General features: G+C 37.6%; 2 protein-coding genes across 17 annotated transcripts in view; one reads left to right on the plus strand and one right to left on the minus strand.

Moving 5' to 3' along the window:
* Positions 1 to 3,553: 3,553 nt before the first annotated feature.
* Positions 3,554 to 25,198, plus strand: part of LOC143304607 (uncharacterized) — a 34,484-nt gene continuing 12,839 nt past the window's right edge. For 7 of the 8 annotated variants that reach the window (XM_076627106.1, XM_076627110.1, XM_076627112.1 and 4 more), the window contains exons 1-2: positions 3,554 to 3,890; positions 24,974 to 25,058. The gene's annotated coding sequence lies outside the window, so the exon portion shown is untranslated. Of the gene's footprint in view, positions 3,891 to 20,090; positions 20,175 to 24,973; positions 25,059 to 25,198 lie in introns of those variants that run through there. The other variant, XM_076627109.1, reaches the window with a different exon arrangement.
* On the minus strand, positions 9,383 to 23,379 carry LOC143304606 (uncharacterized). 9 transcript variants are annotated; one of them, XM_076627099.1, is made up of 4 exons: positions 22,805 to 23,366; positions 22,285 to 22,386; positions 20,121 to 22,176; positions 9,383 to 11,524 (listed from the first exon to the last, which is right to left on the minus strand). In XM_076627099.1, exons 3-4 carry the CDS (start codon positions 20,453 to 20,455, stop codon positions 11,353 to 11,355), a joined length of 507 nt encoding a protein of 168 aa, XP_076483214.1. In that variant the 5' UTR covers positions 20,456 to 22,176; positions 22,285 to 22,386; positions 22,805 to 23,366; the 3' UTR covers positions 9,383 to 11,352. The 9 variants fall into 9 exon arrangements, 8 of the variants coding, with proteins under 8 accessions (XP_076483214.1, XP_076483215.1, XP_076483220.1 ...); XM_076627100.1 differs by having other exon boundaries at positions 20,121 to 22,179; XM_076627105.1 differs by lacking the exon at positions 22,285 to 22,386 and having other exon boundaries at positions 20,121 to 22,179; positions 22,805 to 23,369.

A 25,198-nucleotide genomic window follows, 5' to 3' on the forward strand; every position in this document is an offset into this window, starting at 1 on the left:
GAAAGCTGTCTGTAATCATCTTATCGTATACGCCTATTTTCTACCTTTCGTCTACAGCGCTTCTAAACTTGCTAACTGGACGCCTGTTTCTGACAGTGTGCGCGGAATCTTGTCGCAACGGAAAACGTCCTTTTGCTCCAGTCTGTCTCGTATCGACCACCGACCACCGACCACCGACCAGCTGACGCCGATACATCACAACGCATATTGAAAATTTATTCAAATCCACGCACTCGCGTATTTCATCGTCCATCTCCGCTTAAAAAATGTACAGGTGAATTTTTTTACATTTGCTCAGACGATTAACTCCTTCAAAAAACTATATTACATTGTATTCTGTATCGTTAGTTTTTTTCCATATACGTATAAATAATCTTCTTCGCGAAAACCACTGAAAATAATCTGAAAATGTTATTCTCACGAAACTTTTCTCTTAGTAAATTCGTCGATGAATTTGTCGAATCTTTCCGTTCTCTCCGATCTCAATGTATTTTTTTCATATGCTGTAAAACTCGACATTTTTCTATTACAATCAATTTTCTGTTTTCTATTGTGTCTATTACGATCAGTTGAATATTCGCATGTAAGAAAATGTTCTCTTCGATAATTTTATTTTTTCGATTTAGCACCAGTTTCTTCTCGATTCTCGTATTTTTATAAAATGATTTCTAATCGTCAATTTCACCGATTGCACAACGATTGTTTACATAAACAAAACCAACAAAATTGTACATATACGAAAAGATACGTAGTTCAAGGTAAATGTTGAACTTTCATCTATACATATTTTATAAAGAATTGCTGAAAGTCTGAAAAATCCGCTCTCGTAAATCTATAAAATTTCAAATACTCTTCAAATACTTTCGCAACCCTGCCTAGATTAATTTATTTCCTTTTTCTCTTTCCTAATATTTATACACCTTTCGTGCTTCGGTTATAATCGCTTAAAGGAAAACGATCGGTTCGATATGATCGTGACGAGTGGAAAGGGCTGGCTCACGTTTCCTGAAACGCGTTTAAACGGGTTCAAATCAAACGCATTCCGCGACTTTTTTGCCACACCGCACCGTCGAGAATTATAGATGCCAATCGCTGTCAAGCGGAGCTAAAGGAAAATGCTTTGGCGACCCCGGTCAGTCTCGAGCGTTGAACTATGATCATTTACGTTTACCTGACTTATATGCCACTATCAGCCGAGTCTTATAATAATAATTGTCCGCGTTCTTTCCTCTAATTTATCTGACATTAACGTACAAAGAATAAATTCCCGTCTTATTTTCCAGATTCGTGACGACATTCAACGGGTTTTCGGAAGATAGACGAAAAGAATTTTAACAAAAACCATTAATTATAATAGCGATTGCACAATTTCACAGAAGAAATATTAGTTTCCCTATTGATCTATCGATACACTTTAATTTAACGAACTTTCATGTCAAACATTAGATTCGATTTAATCGTTCAAGTCGAACCGTAATTAATAACACTAAATATAATCCAGCTAATGGTTTATTCGCGCCAGTAGCAAAACAATCATTTTCTCTAATTAAAACACGTTGTTTCTCTACAAAATCCCATACAATCATTTCTGTACAATTTATTTAATATTGCGCCGCAATCTACTTGTCGAATGGAATCTAATTCATTTCAATTGTTATGAAATTTTTTTATTACTTTCTATACTTCGAGCTTGTCAAGTTTTACTGATTTACTTTAAATTAATAACTAGCGATATTACTAACAATTTAATTAAATTAATAACGCTAGAATCATTTTTTGCAATCGGTAAAATAAGTTTTCCCCGACACTTGATTAACGCCGAATTCAATATCGTAATCGAACTCTAATATAATACTGTAATATCAGCGAAATTCGTTTTAACCTCGTTGTTCACTATTCACAGACTATTATATATTTTTTCATATTTTCTAATTATTTCCTATATCTCTATACCAAATAATAATGAGCGAAGAACAAGTACATTAAATTAACGAAATATTTCATAAATGCTAATTGACGTAATGAAATATACGTAATAAAACAATACGATATAACATATATACAATAATAATAATAATAATAATAATAATACTAATAATAACAACAACAGCAACAACAACAATAATGATAATAATAGTAGTAGTAATAATGATAATAATAATAATAATGGACGAATAAGTAAAATAAAATGTTCGAATCTCGTAACTAAAATACCTATGAAAAACATTGTGCACAAAATAAAATCGATCGATTTCGTTGATCAATCAGTCTGTGAATAAAATTTTAATTAATTGTAAAAAATCATGAAATACAACAGTAATTACTAGACTGCGGATTTTCATGAGTTTATAGAAAGTTTGAGAGTGCAGGATTTGAGAAGATAAAATACAAATAATATAAAAAAATATGTAAAACGTGCAGGGTGCGGTGCTTTCTACGATACTTGGTAGGCACAAAACAATTTTCTATCGAGGTTCTACCTTTTTTAACTATGTTCTCAAAAATGATAGACTGCATACTTAGTTGATTGCAAATCTACACTTATACCTTCCATATTCTTGCAAAGATCGACTTGTGTTTCTCTAACTTGTTCTATTCCACTAAAATCACAGGATAAACGATAACAAACCGGGTACACGTAATACTCTATTAGAAAATAAACGATGCATTATGACGAACCATGTGTTCGATCTACTAGCGAGATTTCGGTTAGATCAAGTTGCGCGTCCGCCATATTGAAATCCTGCTTCCGTGTAACGTTTCGGTTGTTTTGCACGTTCCTCGATTAAAATTACCCCAAAAATCGACTCTAAAGATTATCTCGCTATAACCTATCTAATAAATAATACGACTGTTTAGTAAGATATTCGGAGAGGTAAAATAAAAGGTATCGATTTACCAGTTATAATTAAATAGGTTATTCGTCGTATAAATCTGTACTAACATTGATAATCTAAAACGTTTTACAATCATTCTTTAAGTTGCTTCGATTATCGATGGATCAAAGTATTCTAAAAAAAGAACATCCTAAATAAGATAAGGTTTTCTTAACATTTATATAATTAATCTGTAATTTTTCCTTCGTTACTTAACAATTAAATTCTATTATAGCAATAGAAGTTAAGTTCAAGCGTTTAACATGTTTCTCCAACTAGTCTTTACGATTGTACCACTGATTATAATAAAAAAAGTTACGTTTAAACATATTTATGCTCAATGATTATTACGAGCTGTTACGTTTTATCTTATACCTTATCAGTCCACTTTAACGAACGTACCTGTAGATACACTCGATGAAACGCCGAATGGAGCAATTTCTGAAATTTCTTTTCTTTGGTGTCCATTTCTCGAGTATCGTTTCAAATCAATTTCGTGTAGAATCGCTCGCTATATGCATTATGTACATTGATATACACGTCCATCTGGTGGCAATGCACTGTACTACCGGCTGCTGGCTCGGAGCACCAGCGTAGAAAGAGAAAAAGAGAGAAAGAGAGACACAGGTACGAGACGAGCTTGTGGTGCGAGGTAGCCACCAGTCAACAGCGGAGACGGAGACGGAGAGTCCGAGGTAGCCCGTGACTGTAGCTGCCCGTGGCTCGTTGTAACGTGACGCGAAGGTGTGCCAAGCTCTTTCGCTTGCCTGTTACTTCGTCCGAAGACGCCCGATCGTACGTCTACCATAGTGTCGCGTATCGAAAGTGTCGGTAGTAGTGTTGTGATCTATTGGCCTGTCTGTCCTCGTGTGCTAGCCGAAAAAACTATACCAGCCGAGCCGTACATCATCGCGGAAAACTGTCAAGAGTGTTGTGTGATCTCAGACGCTGGCTTCAAACGCGAACGCTTACGGGCAATCTTCATCGCGATCGTAGGGTTGCACGAAACATAAGGTAAGTGTAGGATACGCGGAAGTGTATCGGAAGTGAAGGTAAAGTCGAAAATTACTTCGGTCGGTTACTCGAACGTTGCGCGTACAGAGATTATGTTTCCCGATGACCCCTCGACTCCCGCCTCCTTCTCCTCGTTATCCCCTTTCCCTTCGTCGGTCTCTTCTTCTCTCCTCTTTTACTCTACCCTTCTTCCACGTCTCGCCCTTCATTTCGCATTTCGCCTTATTTTTTCCCTGACAAACGTGTTCTTTCGCTTTAAGGGCATCACCGCAATTTTGGTAGGACGATATCCTAGCGACGCAGTGAATTTCGATCGCAGATCGATCGATTACCGATTTCGCGCATTCTCTCTCTCTCTCTTTCTCTCTCCCTATCTATCTATCTATCTATCTATCTATCTATCTATCTATCTATCTATCTATCTATCTATCTATCTATCCATCCATCCATCCATCCATCCATCTATCTATCTATGTATCTACCTACCTATCTATCTGTCTGCCTATCTCTAACTATCTATCTCTCTCCGTCTCTCCCTTTTGTCTCTTCACGTCCTTTTCCTCTTTCTCTTTCTCGACCGCGAATGCACTCGCGAATGCACTCGACACGCACGTTCTCACACACCGACGTGTTCCGTTTCTTTCCTGCGAGACTGTGTCGTAGCCTTTCTCGTGGTAACGAGTTTCGTAACTTCCCTCGATACAAAAGTCACGAACTATCAGCTGTCAGCCTCCGTGTTTGTACCACCTGTCCTAGAGTCGATTATCCGCCTCTCCTTCCCTTTTATACTTTATACATCACAATTCTATCCCTTTTTACTCCGCTCTGTATATTAATCCATGGGACGGAATTGTTGACACAAAATTTTCATGATTCCGCGACTTTCGTCCGCGACAGAAGAACGAGAACGTGATATAGCCGCGTGTCTACGAACGGGGCGAAGTAATCGGAGCAGCAAGAGAGGCTAACCGAGTTGAACAGTCATGATATTTCGGCGCGCAGGCTTTCTGGCATGACGGCGTGACCGGTCTTGAGCCCCTCTGCGCTCCCCTCTTGCACTCTGCACCTCTATCCCCACCTCCCCGGGGTAATACACGATGCACAGTGCGGATCAGTGCTCCTTAACGCGAGATTCTTGTGGCTGAAGGTTTTCTTCTATCGCGCGCGCGCGCGCACGCTGACTTCTTTCTCTCGCAATGCGCTGTATATGGACGTTTCGTGTTCTAAGTGAATCCGTCAAGCCAAGAAGACGAGTTATCGAGCTCCAGTTCGACCTCTAACTCGTCTACGAAACCACTATGTTGACTCGTCGACGCTCGACACCTTTATGTGTTTAAAGATCGACATGGAAATTGGAATTCACCATCTCATGATGCAATTTGGTGACTTCTGTATGTGAAACGGAGCTATCGAATTCCAGCCCATGCTTGTCTACGCATCCACTTTGTTATTATGTCGTTATAGATGTTTAACGTCTTTATGCGTTTAAACAACTACAGAAAAATTCGAATTTCGAACGTTGGAAAAATTCGAACGTTGGAGATTCTAGTATGTGGAAAGAAGGATCGTCGTGGAATAAGTAACGAATAAAAATGTGCAGAGATCATTTAATTGAAATCATTTTCATTTAAATTTTTGGTTGTAGTAATGCAGAGAAAAAAAGTAAATATTGTTTTAATATAGGGGGAAAGTATTTGTAGAGTGCTAGCAATATTTTTAGTAGTTTTAGTTTTATCTATTTGTGGAACGCTTTTATTAGTACTAGTATGTCGTGTTTCGTTTTTCTTTTAATAAGGATATCACTTTTCACGTGTATGAAATCTTATGTGAGTCGGTTTAATCGCTCCGCGTGAGGTGATAAATGCATTCTCATCGAAATGTTATCCTAACGTTATCAAATCGAAGGTCGAACGCGAAATCTAGCGCGTAGTCAAGTTATCTTCGATCAAGGAACTTGAAACGAAAGTCTGACATTCTATGATCGTATTGGATTTTAATTAATGTTCGCTAATGGAATTTCTGTATTTATTACCAAATCGTATTTTGATATACCAGAATTATGAAAACTATATAGAACGATGCAAGAATTACACTGTTATGTAGACTAAAAATTATGTAAGAATAATTAGCTGTCCTGTTTAGGTTATACGATTCTTTCATCTCAATATCGATCTTTTTTACTTTCCTCCGACCTAAACTATAGTACTTCTCATTCCCCCCTTTCACGATGAAGTTTTTATAATGGGAAGTTACTCGAATTAATAAAACACTCCATTTACAAGAATTATTTCGAAAATGTAAACTATCGTTGAATCGAATCGATTTAATATATAGTGTATAGCGTACAATAATCTTGTTATGCCAGAGTTTATAGTTTCTTGCTAGTTCATATATATATATTTATTTATTTATTTGAGTTCGTGACAAGAGAGTATAGGCAATTAGAGGGATCAGTAATAGCATATATAGATATTTAGTATAGGAGAGATAAAGAACAAAGGAGTAAAAATAGGGCTGTAGACTGATGAAGAAATTGGAAAAGAAGAAGAAGGACAGTGCGAAGATAAAGTGCGTAGCTAATTAACTAGGTAAATTAGATAAAAAGGTAAAGATTTGTGCAATAAATAATAGATAGACGTATACACATAATGGTTAGTAGTTGGATAACGTTCGAATACGTTAGATTGAATAGACAATAGCAAAATAATAAAATAGCAAAATAGCAAAATAGCAAAATAAATGTAATAGCAAGATAAGGGTAAAATAAGGTTGTGCATTAAGATAAGCAGTAAAGAAAATAATTAGAAAACGAGTTCATCTTACGACATATGGTGTACAATCAAAGTTATACAACTTTCTCAAACAATTTAATAATGCTTTCTGTTCTACAAAATGTATGTTACTAATAATTCTTTACTGAAATTATATCGTATCGCATCGCATCGTATCGCATCGCATCGCATCGTATCGTATCGTATCGTATCGTATCGTATCGTATCGTATCGTATTGTATTGTATAGTATTTCCTTATTACATCGAGGCTTGCGCATATTACAATCAATCATTTTTGAGTATGTACACGAGCACGCTGGATGTATTTTGTTTCTGCTTTAATTTATTCCTTGAAGCTAAATCAATCTTCGTATAATAAATTAAGAAGAATTCGTACAGTAAATTCATTCTTCTTATATTCTTTATCGAAATAATGAACTAAATTGAGAAAGACAAAGGAAAACGGTTGAGAGAATAGGGAGAAGAAGTAGAAGAACACGAGAAAATCACTGACTCGAGGCTGGCTGTTACAGAAAAAAGGAAACGGGATCGAATGAATGGGGCGTTAGCCTATAGCGGTATACGTGAGAATAGCGAACACAATCAGTAATGACGTTATTGATACAAATTTTAGCACCGACATACTTTCTTCTATATCTATCATGTCGCTTGTCATTTTTCAAAAATAATACAAGGTCGTTAACCTGAGTAAAGCATTGCGAAGATTTCAATTAGATGTCGCCGTTTGTTAAAAAGTTATTGTCACATTGAAAAGTTTATATTACAATTATTTGATATTTCGATACAGTAGGATCAATATACATATATACATATATACATTGATTATTATAATTGAATATAATAATATTATACTTTATCATATATATGATAACAGTGATGCAAATCGAATTTTAAGTTAATCAAGAATCAGCTTGTATTTCAATGTAAATAATGTGCGAAAAATGATGTACTTTCGTTTAAACATTTTTTAAATAATAAGTTTTTAACGAACGGCGACACTCGAACAAAAGCTTTGTAACACTGCTCGGGTTGATGACCTTGACGACATGTCAAAGAATCATGGACATGTTTTGCGAACATTTACCAATAATAATGATAAAAATTCGCTGCATTTATTTATATATCTATTATATATTTATATCTACCTAAGGTAGATAATTGCTTTACTAAGATTACAGGAATTACGGTTGTTTACGTACTACTGCCCATTTCGGAATTAGCCACGTTCGAGCATAGAATCATTGACAAATTTTCAAAGCCGATTTTCTCGAGAACGAAGCGTCACATAAGAAAACTTGTATTCTATATGTCCTTCTTATTTCTGCATAAAGAATCGCCTCGTGTTATTATCAATTATTATTAATCACGTTATTCGGCCGAATCCTCTGTCGTATATACATATATGTATGTATTTACATGTGACATGTGAAAATAAGAAAAATGTTAAAAATTTAAAATAAGAAAAATAAATTAGTCGTGGAATTTGTAACATGTGAATAAATGTCTAGCGAAATGAACTAGTAAATTGAAAGCAATCGTATTAATCGTATCGTTTGCATTTTCAATTGTTCAGATTAAATGTAAAATCATATAGGAAATCCAATAATAACGTCTATAAGTTGTCAAATGTTGCTCATCCACGATGTTTCACGCTGCGTATCTGAAATTTCATGGAAACGCGTATTGCTATCAGACATTCCGATTTTGCAATCGCCTCTTCCAAAGCCTGCAAATCACTTTCGAGGTCATCTCGCGGATTTGCAATGAACGAACGGTACGTATTTCCTAACCTAGAAAAATATTCTGTAAACACTCGGTCGATTAAAATTTCTTCCTTCGAAACTTCAAATTCTGGATACTAGATAGATGGGAAAAAAATAAAAATGTAATGGCAACTATTACGCGATACATGCGATAGAGATAGCCTAGCCTCGTTGTATGTATCTCGTGTTAACGTAACCTTTAAGCACCGACTTGAGAATATGGCAATGCAAGATAAAAGTAGAGTTACCGTTGGAAACATTACGAAAGTCATTTTCATTAAGAAGTTTCATACGATTCTTGTATCTATCTCTATATCTTAAAGTTTTAAGGTAACGAGTAGTTTCTCCGTTAATAGAATAGAAAATACAAGATACAGGTAAAATCTATCGACAGTGGCGGCGACGGGTCTGTCCACGACAGTGGTAATCGCAACTCGAGATTGCGCAAGTTCCTTCTCGATCTTATCACGACCGCAAACTATATACTGTACATGTGTATACATTACACGTGCAATACGTATACGAATACGCGTACGCATACACGGACTGTCATGACTATATGTACAAATACATATGATCTACATACGTATGCGCGTATGTATGCACGTACAAGTAAACGAACGAACTAAGTAAATGTTATAAAGACTATGTTAAAGAGAAATTGGCATTAACAGAGAATGTTTTTTAAAATTATAACGTAACGTAGGATTGGATAAAATTTGGTAGGTATTTTCGGCGAGTATCAAAAAGGAGTGAGCAAACATTTTGTTATAAAGAGATTAAATGTTAAAATGTAAAATTAAATGTTGAAATAATTATTAAATGGTAAATGAATGGAATTTCGAAGAAAAATTAAATTGTCAAATATTTATTTTAGATTAAGTCAATGTTTATAAGCCATCTTGTACAATTAAGGTTATTAAGAATATGTTAAACTTTTAAAACAACTCGACTCTTATTGTGATACACAGCTTATCCATTATACATTCTAAACGCACCTATCAACGCACATTTAAATACAACTAATTCGTAAATAATGATTTCTGATATAACTTGTTTGGTTTTAAAAAGCAATAGAAATACAAAGAAAAATAAGAAACAAAGACATCTATATTCGTATTATCCAAATATAAAGAGTCAATATATTGAAATTATTATGGAAAAGTTGATATCTTTTGTTTGGCTGAAAAATAGTTGTTGACAATACCGATATTACATATTATCTAGTCTCTGCGCATGCATGCATACGTTTTAAAGTTAATTATTTGAATAATTTCCTTCTAGTTGGAAATCTAGTTGGAAGAAAAATTTGCAAATGCCGTTACCGTTTGGTCAACGTAATAAAACGTAATAAAACGTAATAAAAATGATTAAAGTTCGTTATTATAATATCGAAATGTACAGGTTGTTTTGCAAAATTTTCTTATTAAAACTGAATATTATTTACATATAGAATATATACATACTATATAATATCGAAACGAATATTTCTTAATTAATCTTGGTCCTGTTTGTTTAAACGGTATTCGATATTTTTGTGAAAACGACGTAATTCCAGATACAGCTAACTTGAACGATGAGAAAGCGTGAAATACTTTAGATTCAAATATATAGCACAGCTGATATTTCAGAGTATTTGTCTTTGTTTATTTTGCGATTTTATCAGAGGTAGAAGGAGTATTGAGGTAGAAGGAGACATCCAAATATATGTTTGCCCCGACGCACACAGGGATATGAAAACGGTAACGCGATATGACAATGTCGATATAGAATGCAGTTTATGCAGTGGGAATAGGTATGCGCGCATACGTGCAATGTGCGCATTACGAAGACAAATCCGTGTCGCGCGAATGGCTTTCGTCGGGTATACGTAGTCGCACACGACACGTACATGAAAAGAGAAAAAGAGAAAAATAGAGATAGGGAGAAGGAGCGTGTACTGGAAACTCCCTGGATCCTTGAGACGTGGATAGGCCTAGTGAGACTTATGAATATTGATGAACCTTTCCCGACGTACTTACTGGCCCGACCGCACCTCGATCATTTGTTGCTACTCGACGGCAATCTTCCTCTTTTCTTCCTCCTATTTGTTTTCACAAAGTAAGTTCTTCGAGCATGCCGCGTACTTATTGCTAGCTACACTTATTCCTCCGCTCATCTACTTTCTTATCCAATCGACTTACGACGATTGTAAACGTACCGCCCCGTGTATTATAAATATTGCCAACAGAGAAGCGTTAAATACGAACGTGCTTCGGTTGCACACGATGATCGTTAATACGAATCCCTTTTAAATCTGTTTGTTTCCCATTGCCAATTTGCTATTAGCATTTAAATGTTTTTGGTGAAAATAAATTAGCCTGAATGATTTTTTAAATTAATCAACCTAACCCCAAGGGGTTCTGGAGGACAATTCTTCGATCTCATCTATATGACGATGAACGATGCGTTTGGAAATATGCAGGATAATAAATCTGTATTTTTGATTCAGCAGATACGCGACTGTAAATGCAATTAGGCGGTGATGTGGACAAGTCGAGGGGAAAGTAACGCAGAAACGCAACATTCCTTTACGTTCCAGTAGAAACGTAAGATACGCGACGTTATAATTAGTTTTTATTTATTTTGGGGTTAGGTTGACAGGACTTGACAGGATTGGACAGGATTTGACAGCATTTGACAGCATTTGACAGCATTTGACAACATTTGACAGGATTTGCCAACATTTGACAGCATTTGACAACATTTGACAACATTTGACAGCATTTGACATCATTTCACAGCATTTGACAGCATTTGACAGCATTTGACAACATTTGACAGGATTTGCCAACATTTGACAACATTTGACAACATTTGACAGGATTTGCCAACATTTGACAGCATTTGACAACATTTGACAGCATTTAACAGCATTTGACAGCATTTGACAGCATTTGACAGCATTTGACAGCATTTGACAGCATTTTACAGCATCTGACAGCATTTGACAGCATTTGACAGCATTTGACAGCATTTGACAGCACCTGACAGTATTTGACAGCATTTGACAGGATTTTACAGGACGCGTGATATAACCTGGAAAAGAAAATTGCGAATCGAAATATTATGATTTACATTTACTTATTTCTATATGAAATAACTTTTTTGTCCAGTTGTAACTCGCGTCTTGCCACACCCTATATATATTTTATATATACATCGGATTTTCCTTTTAAATAAATCATACAACAATAGGGTAGAGGCTGCGAATGTTACGCTATCTGTATATAATGGGAATCATGGGAAGGCGATCTAACTAAGCTATTAGGCGCCGCTACCGATCGTTTTCTATCGGCATCGGCGGTGTGAATTTTGCCGAAGCGCGAAACCAATTGGACGCGATCTCGTTGAGCCAGGCGAAAACAAAATGCGGTACTGTACTTACACGAGACGACGGTAGCTGGCTATTGCAGCCGATGCCAAAGCGAACCGGTTTCCCGATGCTGCTGAAAAATGCTTCTCGACCGGCTATAATAATTTTAATTGACACTCAGACCAGACCGCTGAGTATCCTCGATCGGCATGCATGTACATATAACCTCGTATAAAGTGTCGTATCCAGCAAATGAAAAATGGGCATTGTTCGTATTTTTATGTAATCTTGGTCGTCTTATCTAGAACGTTTTTATGTTTTTCCACCGCTTTCGATCGCTCGCCGATCAACTATCGTAGAATATATCGTAATACAAGATCGATCGCGAAAGCAACGTATTTGAAATTCACGTTGATTATAATTTTTCTTAAAATGATCTTTAGCTGTGAAAGATAAATCCTATCGAATATGTTACATTTTGGCTCGATCGCGGATAACAGTTTTATCTTTAGCGCTGTACAACGCCGATAATATATTAATTATAAAAATCTTGATTGTAGCAAGTATTTTGAAATTTGTTTGGTATTTCGATTTCGATTTCGATTTCGATTAATCGTCGTCCGTAAGTAAAAGGAGAAATCGGAGAATGCTGAGAATGGGTAAAATAAGAGAAAAGAGGAAAAAGAAGAAACGAGAAAACGAGAAAACGAGAGTATATGCGATTAAGGTTAGAAGGCGCGTTCATAAGCGCGCAGCCATGGAAAATATTCCTGTGAAGTTGTTACGTAGGAACGTATGCGCGTTCAACGAGATATTAAGCGTGTACGTATGTATATGCAGTTAGGCCTACTCGAGCTGACTGGCCCGGGTGAAAGGAAAACCCGCGCCTACCTTGCAAGTGAAGCACAGAGAGGGGGCAGAGAGATTCCACGTCGAATCTAGTACTTTTTGTACTTACGTGGAACGCGATTGCAAGGAAAGCTTCTATGAAATACCTTAGTATGCTCATTGTGTAACGTACAGTCTTTGTAAACGTGCAATTATCGCACGTTATCGTTCGGTAGAAGCAGCAAGACAATCGATCGTATGAAATTTTTCGACTCGCTCGCATGTTTCTCCTTGCTCGCAGCTTTAGCGTGTACTTTCTAAGTTGAGTAAAAGTGTTTCTTCTATCGTATTTAATTCTTCTATCGTATTCATTATTAAATAATTCGATTGTTAAAACGTCTGCTATAATTTTAAATATAAATGTTAGTTTCTCACTAAACTATCGACTCAAATATCGACTAGGCTATAAATTTATAAAATGTTGTTTCCTAGCAACCGAGTCTAGCGATTCTCTCGTAGTAAGTCTCTCGGTAACTTTACCATACAATCTGATAAAGTAACTTTAATTTAGATACGCCGATATTTTGTTATTTTGACGTAACAGAAAAATACGTAGGTGAATTAGAAAAAGGATTACATAGGATTACAAAGGATTGCATTGTGCGATACCGTTTGTACCGACATTTGCTTAAAGAAGCGTACGTTTCGAATACGTCAATTCTTTTTACTTTGACATGGCAGAAAAAAATATGTGAAAAAAGTTATATGCGTTCTGTGTACGTAATTTTTGTATTAATTTTTTTATTCATTTTTGTATTCATTTTTGTTCACGGGACGAACGCATTCGTTCGTTTTATATAAATTTGAGTTTGACAGTTTGTCTGATTTATGCACTTCGTAACTCGTTGCGCACGTATATCCTTCTTTGATGTCCGTTTAGAGAGGGAGATATTACGTCGCCGATACGCATTTCCGCGAAACATGGCGTTTTTTTTTGGTAATTAAAATTTGTCTCTTGGACCCAACCAATTAATCCGATAGTTTTTAACGATTATAAGAGAATCAATGTTAATAATAAGTTGCATTTGTTGCAAATGTTAATAATAAGTAACGTAGCATTTACGAAAGAAGACGCGTTTCAGTCGCTCGAACGTAAATTAACTTTTGTTCGCGCCAGCGTCGATTAAGAGAAGAGGTACGGGAGGAGGTTGTAACCCTTTTTTCTTTACCTTTTTTTTAAATTTACCCTTTAAAAAGATACATTTGAGGGAAAACTAAACTAAACATTTTTGTTTATATTTCAAAGACCATTTAAAGAATGTTTCTACGAAGGAGGCCTGCGGAAGCTTTAGTCCGACACTGTCTTTGCGTCATTCTGTAAGTTATGAAAATCATTCTGCAGCGTAACGTTAAAACGACGCGAAACGTTAACGATAATCTCTAACGAAAAGTCTGGACGTGGAACGAACGGTGGATGTGCTCAACGATAACGTCTTACTTGGCCCGCGTATTATCAGCATTGACAAGACTAATGTAATAGGAAAACAAACGTGGCTCGTCGTACTTGCTTCTTTCATGGTCATTCTGAATCTTAATCGGGGCCTACGGTATATACATATGTACGACCCGCTCGAAATAGAGCCGGCGTCGTGTACTCTTAAGGTCATCGATCCCTCTTCCGCGTCACCTGCCATCCTCGTATCTTTTATCTAGGCATCATGAACCTAACATCGATCGATAAGCAAATCGAAAATACCGTAATTATGCGATTTCCTAACTTTTCCCAATTTCCACTTTTTATATTTTCAAATTCGATTTTATGGCGAACGAAGCGTTGTATGAAAAGAAATTCTCTTTTGTATTATCGATTTATTCCCTTTTATTATCGTTTCTATTCGTTCATCGCGAATCATACAGACCCTTGTCGATCGTGCGACATACGATTACATAATCGTGCCGATTAGGGGCAAAATTTTGTTTGCCCTGTAATCGAAAATCGATTCTCGGATATAAAAACACCGATGAATTTTTCAAATTAGCGACAGAAAGTATAGCCAGAAGCTTACTTTTTTTCCAAAGCTTTATTCTATTACCAAATGGACAAGTGAATCGGCAGAGTTCGAGAAACTAACGTACTTTTTAATACACGTTTATAATTCGCATAAAGAGAACGGAGTAGGTACCTGTGGAATACTGATAATCGATACACTCGATCGATAACGAATCTTTGTATATTTACAACCGTAGATGAAATATGAACGTCGTAATTACGCTATAGGACGATTCAGCAACGTTATTCGTTCCACTTGAACGTATTAAAGTTACTTTTTTTTACTAAAGCTTTTACTATCGTTTACTTACTATCGTCCAGTTATAAATAACGTTAAATTCAAAATTCAAGGATTTTATGGTATATCGAAGTATATAGTTATATATAAAAATAATAATAACAAGTATACAAAAATAATTTTATTTCCTTTTGTTAATTATCATATAGGAAAATTTGCATCGTTTGTATGTCTATACACTGTACACTGTACATTGTACACTGTACACATAAAATACATGTACATATACGGATGGTTTTTGAAGAATGCGTAACTATACGAAACATTTTTCAAGGATCATTTTTCCAGTAGAATGGTAAATTGTGCGATACTGTGCAACGTAACGATAACTTGTATCAAGGATTTATAAATAATTGCGTACGGAAAATCAATCTGCAAGTGAAATAGTAGTACTGTTAATAATATTATACCGCTTTTACCGTATAAAATATTCGATTAGAACGAGGCGGCTGGCTAAGGACGCGATCATGCCGCTCTCTGAGCGGCGGACGCTGAGCGGCGAACGCTAAGCGGCAAAATTGGCATGTGAAACGGTGGCGTTGACTGTATCGTCGCTCCTTCTGCTGCTTACCGTTTACCTCTCTGTATGATCACGGTGTTGGCGGTTCTGCAGTTGGCATCTTTTTCCGCCAAACGTTCGTAAGGCCGAATTTTCATAACCGTCCATTTCCGTGAACAGCGATCCTCGTTTACGGCTTTAGCGACCCAAAATACCCCCGAAAAGACACATCCGAATGAAAAATTGTCCATTCCGTGAGAGAATAATAATTCTTCGTCGCCAAATTAAAACATGTACGCAGATAATCGGACTAAGGTAAAAAAACGACGTGTTTTAACCACTTGACTAATTAACTGCCATTCTTATATCTTGATATATATATATCGATATTTACGAATCGAAACTATACGATATCCGATACCATATCGATAATATGCGTAATACGTATGATATATCTGATAAAATATATACCCGTTCTCGTTGGTTCGTTGCGTTTTATTATACAAAGTCTTCGCTATATTCTTCTATATCGCTATATTCGCTTCGCTAATAAAAGAAAAATTTATATTAGAAGAAAAATATATGAACATTGTATGTAGAGTGTTGGGACAAAGAACAAGTTTCGAAGTCTGCGGATAGAAGCGAAACGGAGAACTTGGAAAATAGGCTGGAAAATAGAGAGAGAGAGAGAGAGAGAGAGAGAGTGACAGGAACGAGAACGTTTTCTCAAGTTCTCGATAAAGGTAAAACGTTATGAGACTGCGTTCGTCCAAATATACGAAAAAAAGTGCAATCCTGGTGCATCGTGGTGGATGGCGTGGTTAAAGTAGGGAGAAAAGACCTTGAGTCGCGTCACGTGACCACGAAGCTGCATGGGAGTTGGGTAGGGCGGTTGCAGAGGGCCTTGACCTTACCGTCGGCGTCGCAGCCATAGTTGTAACTACCATCGTCGTGGCCTTTGCGAACATCCGAGAAGAGGCCGATATAGCCGCGTGACGCTTCATTTTCCTACGGTTTAATTCTTCCCGTTCTCCCGCTCGTTGGTTACACCAAAATTTCCACTCTTCCACGATATCCTACCGACTAGTAGTTACCGCTGTACGAAGCAATGTCGTCCGTTCGTCGAACAGATGTTTTTAAAAACTTTACGAGTCACAAGTTAGTAGTATGAAAAATATATACAAGATCGTATACTTGAGATTTCAAGTGTATAATCTAACTTTACGTAACGTAACGTAACGTAACGAAAATAGAATTAAATTTTATGCGAACAAAATTATGTATAAAATTGGTAATTTATATAGAAATAAAATGAAATTTTCCCCCGAGTCGCATAGCTTTATGCGAAATTCAACGCGCGAGCGAAAATTTATTAATTAATTAATAAAAAGCATAGAAAATTAGCTAGAAAATTAAATAGAAAAATAGTCGGTCGTAGTATGTTTTACAATGTTTCTTGTCGCTTTCTCGCTTTCTCGCTTCATTTAGCGAATAGTTCTTACGGTATATGATGCATATTACGTTACGAAGGAAAGAAAAGACTTGTATCATGAGTATTTCTGGAATATGTTCAAGGACTGAACGGTAATTGCAAAAGAAATAAGGTAATACGAAATTTATCGGTAATATGAAATTTAGCATATACGCGTAGTTAGGAAAGTTATTTTCTTTTTATCGTACGATTCGGTCCGTCCTATCCGCCACAGTCCGAAAACTATATTTTCTGAAACTGTATTTAAAGATAATATCTTCCGTAGAAAATGACAAAACCGAAACAATGTTTTTTTCTCCTTTCGTATCTAATTAATAAATAATCTCGTATAAAGATATATTATACGTTTTTGTGTGTGTGTGTGCGTGTGTGTGTTTGAACGATATCGCAAATTTCTTCGCATCTTGGATAAATATTTGGTCACTGTGATTTACAATACTCGATTTACAAAGTAACCATGGTAGTTTTTAGTAGGTATTAAGATTAAGCGATTTGGAACGAATTAACGACGAATTGGAGGTAACGTTTAAGCGATAGCGTTTTTCACGAGAAATCAGCGTATTATAAATTTGCGTCTGTTGAAAGACGTAGCAACGTGTTGCCTGGACATACGTAATTAACGGTATTGACGCATCCAGAGTATCACGCGCATCCACGTTCTGTAACGGACAAAGAACGGAATTTCGTATAATAATTTTTGTTTTCCCTTGCTCGGTGCATTATATCGTGTTGCATGATCGCCGAGTTACAAACAAAAGATACGAGTACGAAGCGCGTTTATGTTTCCGCGCGAAGGTCGATCGATGGTTCTGCGAGACCGGAAGTGAACGGGATGAATGATGTACGCGCTCACAAACTCTAAGTCGGACTCTTTGTTAATAAAACGCCTAATATTCACTGGCCGTAAGGCGTTACTCTTTTCGTCGATGAGATCGCAAGAAAGAATGAGTTTCCGTCCCGATGATGCCACAGAGGAAAACCATAATGGGGTGTGTCTAAGGACATGAGGATTCGTCGAGGATAACCTTCGTTTATCAAGTAAGGGAAATTGGCGTTGCTGATAATTGGTCAATCTCCATATCGGTGGTTAGAAAAAAATGCTAGCCGCTCTCGAAGGAAAGTTGCTAGTGGGAGACGCCGCTCGTTGAAAAATATGTCTCCCCTATCTTCCCGTAGTTGGGACAAAGACTGTTTGTCTGTTTGAAGGACTTTAGTTAACTATACCTTAAGATTTATAACGGGCCCTCGAGCTAGCCGAACATGTACTGCGGAGACGCATCGACATCTGGCAATCATCTTACTCGAAGAATAGGGTCTGCGTGTGACGAGCCACGGGACAGAAACCGTTGGAATGTTTACCGTCGCGTGTCGCCACGAATATTTCTTTTAAGGAGAGCTATAGAATTACTCCATACCTTTGTTAGGCAAAGCGTTCATCCCGTGACCGCGGCTACGTTCGGCAACTGACTGTCGCCTCGAGCCCAAGCTCACTATCACCAATCTCGAACAATTACAATCGGATTGAATAACTACAATTGTTCAGTTACAGCTATAGTAGACTCTAGGTTACAATGTTGCGGGATTATCCAAAATTCCAAAGGCTCCGGTGTTCTTTCATCTCCGACATATATAAATTTTCGTCAATATTGTACTTAAATTCTTGAATATTGATCGCATACGGTCGATAGTATTATCAATACCTGGTGTTATGTCGCGTAAAACATCTGCACTCCATCCCTCGCTGCTGAACAGCCAACGGTCCACGTACCGTCATTCAGGCCCTCAATAAATCTAAGGACCCACCACAATCCTTTAACTTCTAACTTCATTGTTTCAACACATGTTTTTCAGTTAATCTGTTTGTCCTGGAGGATTTTCAAATTCTAGAAGTTGTTCAGTTTATGGCTGGTATTTAGAAAAGTTCTTGGGTTTATTATGTGCTCTTAAAAATTACGGAGAAAGCGGGTAGTGACCTAACAAAAAATGCGGTTATTCGCCTGACAGAAAATCCGGGTTTTCGCTTAAACAATGTCACCAACTAGCAACATTGGTAGGGGGGTTCCTTTCCCTCTTATCTCTCATTAACATTGACTAGAACCAATGGACATCGCAGATCGTCGCCCTCACCTTACTAACGAAAAGTGTGAGCAACGAATCCGGTCTCTCCGTTCAAAAAACCACACCCACACCGAGCTTTCCTCCGTAATTGCATGAGAGCGGAAAGTCAGTCAGTTCAATTGCTATCAGTTCTGCCCGAGCAGTCGAGTTATGCAGACGTAAAAACTAGTGCCTCCGTAAGCGCGACAAGAGTGAAAGAAAAGGGACCGAACCAATCGATGATGGAAAACACCCAAAAGATGCCAACAATAAGAATACTAAACAAAGGAGAAACATACGCTATAAACAGGGCAGTAGACCAACAGAGCCCAAATAAACCAACAAGTTAAGTACAGAACTGCTCAAATACAAACGAAATAGAGATGGAAATAATACAAAAAGACGACGAAAAGAACAACATCAACAAGGATCTACCACAACATAACGAAAGCTGGAAGACTGTAACTCCCAGCAAAAAAAAAAAAAAAAATACAAACACAAACGATAGGAGGACTACAGAAACAGAAAAACAACAATGGCTACAATAAATTCCTACACAAAACTCCTTCAGCTCGCTGACAGAAGAAATGGACACAGGCCCTACAGAAAAACCAAGAACACACCCCCAAGCCACCACCAATCTACATAGACGCTAAAATAATAGACCCCCTCATTGACCTGCTAAACAGCACGGCAGGAAAAGAAAACTACACCATTAAACAGATCAAACTGGATCAAGTAAAAGTACAAACTAATACCCCAGAAACCTATAGGAAAGTGACAAAAGCGCTAAAGGAAAGAAACGCTGGGTATCATACTTACCAACCCAAATCTGACAAAAGCTACAAAGCAGTAATCAGAGGTTTACACCCTAAAACAAATACAAACAAAACATGCGAGGAAGTGGCCAAGAGCGGAGCCAATATATCGAATATATAAAATAGCGCGCGTTACTATACGACACGCGTTATAACTGCTATATCGTATCGCAAACTCGCATATCGCTCAGCCGTTTTCCGACACAACGATAATAGACCATGTTTAAAGAAACGTACGCATGATGGCTGGATCGTCGGTGAAGATGCGCGCAACGAGCAGCAGACGACAAGGTAGGCACGCAAACCGATCTCGACCTGTTCCTCTGGATCGTCCGAGAAGCAGGCAACGTCTCTTCGTCGCTGTCGCTTTCCGTCACCGAATTCCCATTTCCAGCGCAACTCTCCCTTCCCCCTTTGCTTCGCTTGCTCGAGAAATTCTTCTTCTCTATGCCGACGGTCGTCGACGAGGTCGAGCTCACCGACAACGAGACTGCCGACACGTTCGTCGACGAGCCGCTCGTCAACGAGACTCCTCGCAAACGAGACACCAGCTTTATGTCCAAGCACAACATCTTTCCACTCTCTCTTCTCTTTCCTCTTTAATTTCCCCCTTTAAATAGTTTTCCCGCCATCTTTACCGATGCACAGTTTCCGTTTCCGTTTCCACGATCTCGTAATTGCTCGAAACAGCACTTTTCTTCTACTCGAAATGTTCACCTTTAATCCGATCCGGTAAAAAACGTCCGTCTTATTATACGCGAGATATTAACGTGTACAGCGTCATTTTCCTACCAAAGCCACAGCAACGACAGAAAATCGTAGAAAGCACGTCGTACACTTTCGTCGTGTGCGAAAACTTTGCACACTGCAACCTTCCGATAATACGTCGATACCGTAGCTTCCCCCGTAGCTCTGTTACGTTCTTTGCCTCTTTCAAATCGATCGCTGTATTAGATACGTTACAAACGATTACTATGTTCAACGACGAACAATACCAACTTAACCACCGATTTACGCTAAGAAGATCGTAGATTTACCATTTGCAAAGGAAAAAGAACGTTTGTTAATTTCTGAATTCTAGTTTCTTCTTTGCTTCGTCTCGTTTACTAAAATCAGCCAGTCAAGATATTATCTTCGTATCGATGTCGTAGAATGTAAATACTTTTTGTAAGAGCGTACAAAATATCGAGCAGAGGGCAAACGGATAAACGAATACATTGTTCAGAGATGTCGAATCGATCCGATTCGAGGATCGTTTCCGAAATTTCATTATTTAATTAGAAAGAAAGAGAAGGTCGATCGATAACCAGATTCGAATTCCCTCGCCTCGAATCCGTATTTCCAGAAACAGAGTCGGAATTACTCTGTCAACACCTTACCACGGCCAGTATTCCGTTCGCATAATTATAATAATTTCTCGGTTCATCCTCATTAAGAGCTACAACGAATTCCAATACTTGGCCAGCGTAACTGTAGCCACCAACTGTTGCAACGGCTACGAAAAGTATTTGTACGCCCTTCTAAGTATTACAGCATTTACTATTTTATTACTATTTAATTGCGCTCGAATATACAAAGTTTCGTATCTTTACTCGTTTAGTCGTATGTATTTTCATACGACAGCGAGAAATTTATTTTCCAAAAACGAATTCGAACGCTACAAAGCGAGCGTTAGCGAGTTTTACATTTCATTCCGATTTATACGTAGATGCTGAATTTTGTATATACGTAGCTGGAAAATCGCTCGAGGGCGAAAGATGCGACAATTCCGAACAAAAGTAGCAAAGTAGTAGCAAAAGTAGCAAATGTAACAAGAAATCTGGATAACAGTCTAAACTACAGCCTTAAACAGAGATCTCCGAGTATATAACGAACTTGATACCATCGCTAGTTATCCGTTGAAAGCTTCGAGGTTCGTAGCATTGGTGCCAAGTTGCGTGATTTATTACCATCGACAAACCACCTTTTTTAAACATGCTGGCTGCCGGACGCGCGCGGACATCGATATCATTGACCGAGTTTCCCTGTTCCGCAGGTCTCTAACCCTTTTGAAGATCGTGGCTACATAATGGAAAAGAGTACCGACGACACTGACCGAGTCCCTTTGCCTTTGCTCTCCTCTCACTTTTTGCTTAACCAGATCTTTCACGTTGAACGAAGCGGCAGTCGATAGGTTGATTTTAATAATCAGACTTCACTTCCTCTCTCTCTCTCTCTCTCCCTTTCACTCAGCTTTGGCACGTTGAAGCTCGGTTATCGCGCCTGGATTGTAAGCGCCCTCCTCCTCCTCCTCCTCCTCCACAAAAAAAATGCGTCCGATTATTCGATGTAGGAAAGTAAGAGAGATAAAAAAAAATGTACTTCTATTATCGATAATTGACAAGAGAGATCTTTTTCTCACAGTCTAAAAGATATTCGATGCTGAATCGGTTAATATAATTTCTGCCTTTCCACTTCTTCAACCCTACGATTTTTCTCAACGCGGGATCGAGCGTTCGCTTGACTGTAAAAAATTTCATTTTCAATTCGATTAATTTTATTTATCGATCGTTATCGACGATAGAGACGTGCGCGTGTTTTAAGAACGAACGAAGAAAGAACGTTTTAAGGAACGATATTACTTCGGTATTCACGATATCGATATCAATAATTTTCACTTTTCGTTATTAATTTCCCAACTATTTCAAATGACACCGTATAATTCGCAAAAATATCGATCGTCTTGCAACAACAAAGCGTCGATCCCTTCGTTTTTTCTCCCCTTTCTCGTAAAAAAAATCTTCAAAGTATCAAACGGGCATATACTCGTTGGTTAAATACACAAAAATTCAAATCTTTCGTTTACGAATTTCGTAACGTTCTATTCAGTTTCGTTCACACTGCGAAAAGTGCCAAGATCTTCGGGCAATCGTTTTCAATACCTATTTTACGATGCCCTTTTCGTCCCATTGCGACCACCGTCACCATTATTTGATCGTCGAACGACTCTAAAACGAATCGATCTCACATTATCTTCCAATGGAAAGGCTTTCTTACAGCCTCATACCCGTCACATAGCCACCAAACAGTTTCATTATCGATGATTCTCACGGTCGATCATCGACGATCAGCGGTTCGTTCGAGCGTAATAGCTGCACATAGCCACTGTCGTCGAGTTCGTGTCCGGACGACCTTGATCTCGGCCGTCGTCGATTCAGCCTACGTATCGTATCGATGGGAAAAAGAAAAACGAAAAGGCGCGGATAGAAAACGCGAGTGAAACGATAACACACGGTAGCAGTGACGTTACCGCGTCGGTAAGCACGAAATCGATAAATTGTGACGAATCGATCGAGTATCGGATGGATGAAAAATCGAAGAATTTGCCACGGGTCTCCAACCCCTACTGACAGAGTCAGGACACGACCCTTTCCGAACGAGGATGCAGCGAGTCACGATCAGAGAGCAAGTACTCTTACTAACACGGCGACTCGACGACTGGCGCCACGTCGTCGAGCTCATTGGCTCTCTTTCGCGACCCTCCTCTGACGCCCTCCGCCCCTCTCCAAAGAGATCTATCTCGTACGCTTTCTGTCTTACCGCGGTGGCTTCGTTCCTTTTCTGTTCGCGACCTGTACGTGCGTGCTCTCTCTATGCATACGCCTGTCTCCTTCTACCCTACCAACCGACCTACGTGACGGCGCGGCGACGCGGCGACGCCGCACCGCAACGCGCTCTCTCCCTCGCGTTTTATATCGGCCAAACTTTTTATCCTCCTCGAATTCTGCGCTTTGCACATTTTTCCAGCATTACATATAGATTGAATTAAAAAAGTTGCTTAAAAATTATACCGCTATTACTATACTATGCTATGCTATGCTATGCTATGCTATGCTATGCTATGCTATGCTATGCTACGCTATGCTACGCTATGCTACGCTACGCTATGCTATGCTATGCTATGCTATGCTATGCTATGCTACGCTATGTGGAAATAACATTTTTAAAAACATCTATTTACTTTGTCAATAATATAATTCGCATAGTATAATTCTTAAGGCATTGTAGCGCGAGATTCTTCTGCACTTACGACAGATCTAAAAGCGAAGCGATCCATAGAACTTATATAATATGCAAAAATATCGAAATTATCCAAAGTATACAAATTATTAGATGAAATAATTTTCTATCTAGATTACATCTTTTTAATTATATTCGGCAAAATATACAATGTTATAAATATTCGATATTGCTTATTTTATTATTAATAAGCCCAATAAGCCGAACGAGCTTGAAACCAACATTTTAACTGTTTTATTATGTTTATTTTTAATATAACATAGAAACAAACTAACTTTAAGTTATAAGATCAAATAAATTATTTTCGAACAATTTTCCACTTTAGTCGACTGCTTCAAACGAGTTATGATAACGAATAATACGGATATTTTCTTCTGCCTATTTCTTTCATTTTTTCCCTTACGCTAGTTAATTGATACTGTACTTGTTACTGCAATAGCAGGTATTATGGTGTTGTTTTTGCGAATATAGTTCTATGTATTAATTAGCCAATTAATATCGGAGAATAATTGGAGATAAGATCGAAATAAGATTGCGCTTCAGGGTATAATTTGTTTAATCTGGAATATAAAAATATTAGATATATGTATGCATACTTGATTTGCAAGTTGCTATTTTTTTAAACATTTTCGTTGCCAATAACAATACGTATATATTAATAATCAGATACTATGTATATTATTATTACTTACTACTTTAGATGAATGATGAACGATAGTTTGGTTTATTCATTGAGTAAGCTCGGTGGTTTAGTTCATTATTCTTTACCTTCGGCGTACGCAGTTATTGTTTGCACCGAAGGGTGGCGTTAAATACTCCGTCCTAATCAATCGATCCAAGCGTTCAATGACGGCCATTTGATAAAACAATTCTCTCTGCGGTTAAGATATTTTTGCAAAAGCATTCTAGTTTCTTTTATACCAATCGTAAGATATCGAAAATCATTTATCTCTCCTAATTAATTCCTTACCTACAGTTAAACTAATAATTTATGATAATTACTCTATTCATTTATATCAATTTATTCATAGAATGTATTCATGGAATCAAGGGAGCAAGTGCAATTTAGATCAAAGCCAACCAGTTTTCATCATCCATTGATGCGTGCTACCATTGGTAAGTCGCATGGTTTCGTTTCTTCGACGATAAGTTCAATGTTCATGTATAATTATTTGGAACCACATGCTGTACCTATTCTAATTGATAAATTTCAATACATACGCCGTGAGACACCGTGGAATGCGTGCGTTTTAGCC

This window comes from Bombus vancouverensis, unplaced genomic scaffold (assembly GCF_051014615.1).
Source record: "Bombus vancouverensis nearcticus unplaced genomic scaffold, iyBomVanc1_principal scaffold0043, whole genome shotgun sequence".
Lineage (NCBI taxonomy): Eukaryota > Metazoa > Arthropoda > Insecta > Hymenoptera > Apidae > Bombus > Bombus vancouverensis.

Bases quoted from the DNA above. Each gene is read 5' to 3' on its own strand.
- LOC143304606 (XM_076627104.1), bottom strand. From the start codon at position 20,455: ATGTTGTGCTTGGACATAAAGCTGGTGTCTCGTTTGCGAGGAGTCTCG. The intron at 11,525-20,120 runs GTACGTTTCTTT...TTTCTTTTCCAG, and splicing joins CGACGATCCAGCCATCATGC to GTTATATCACGCGTCCTGTA.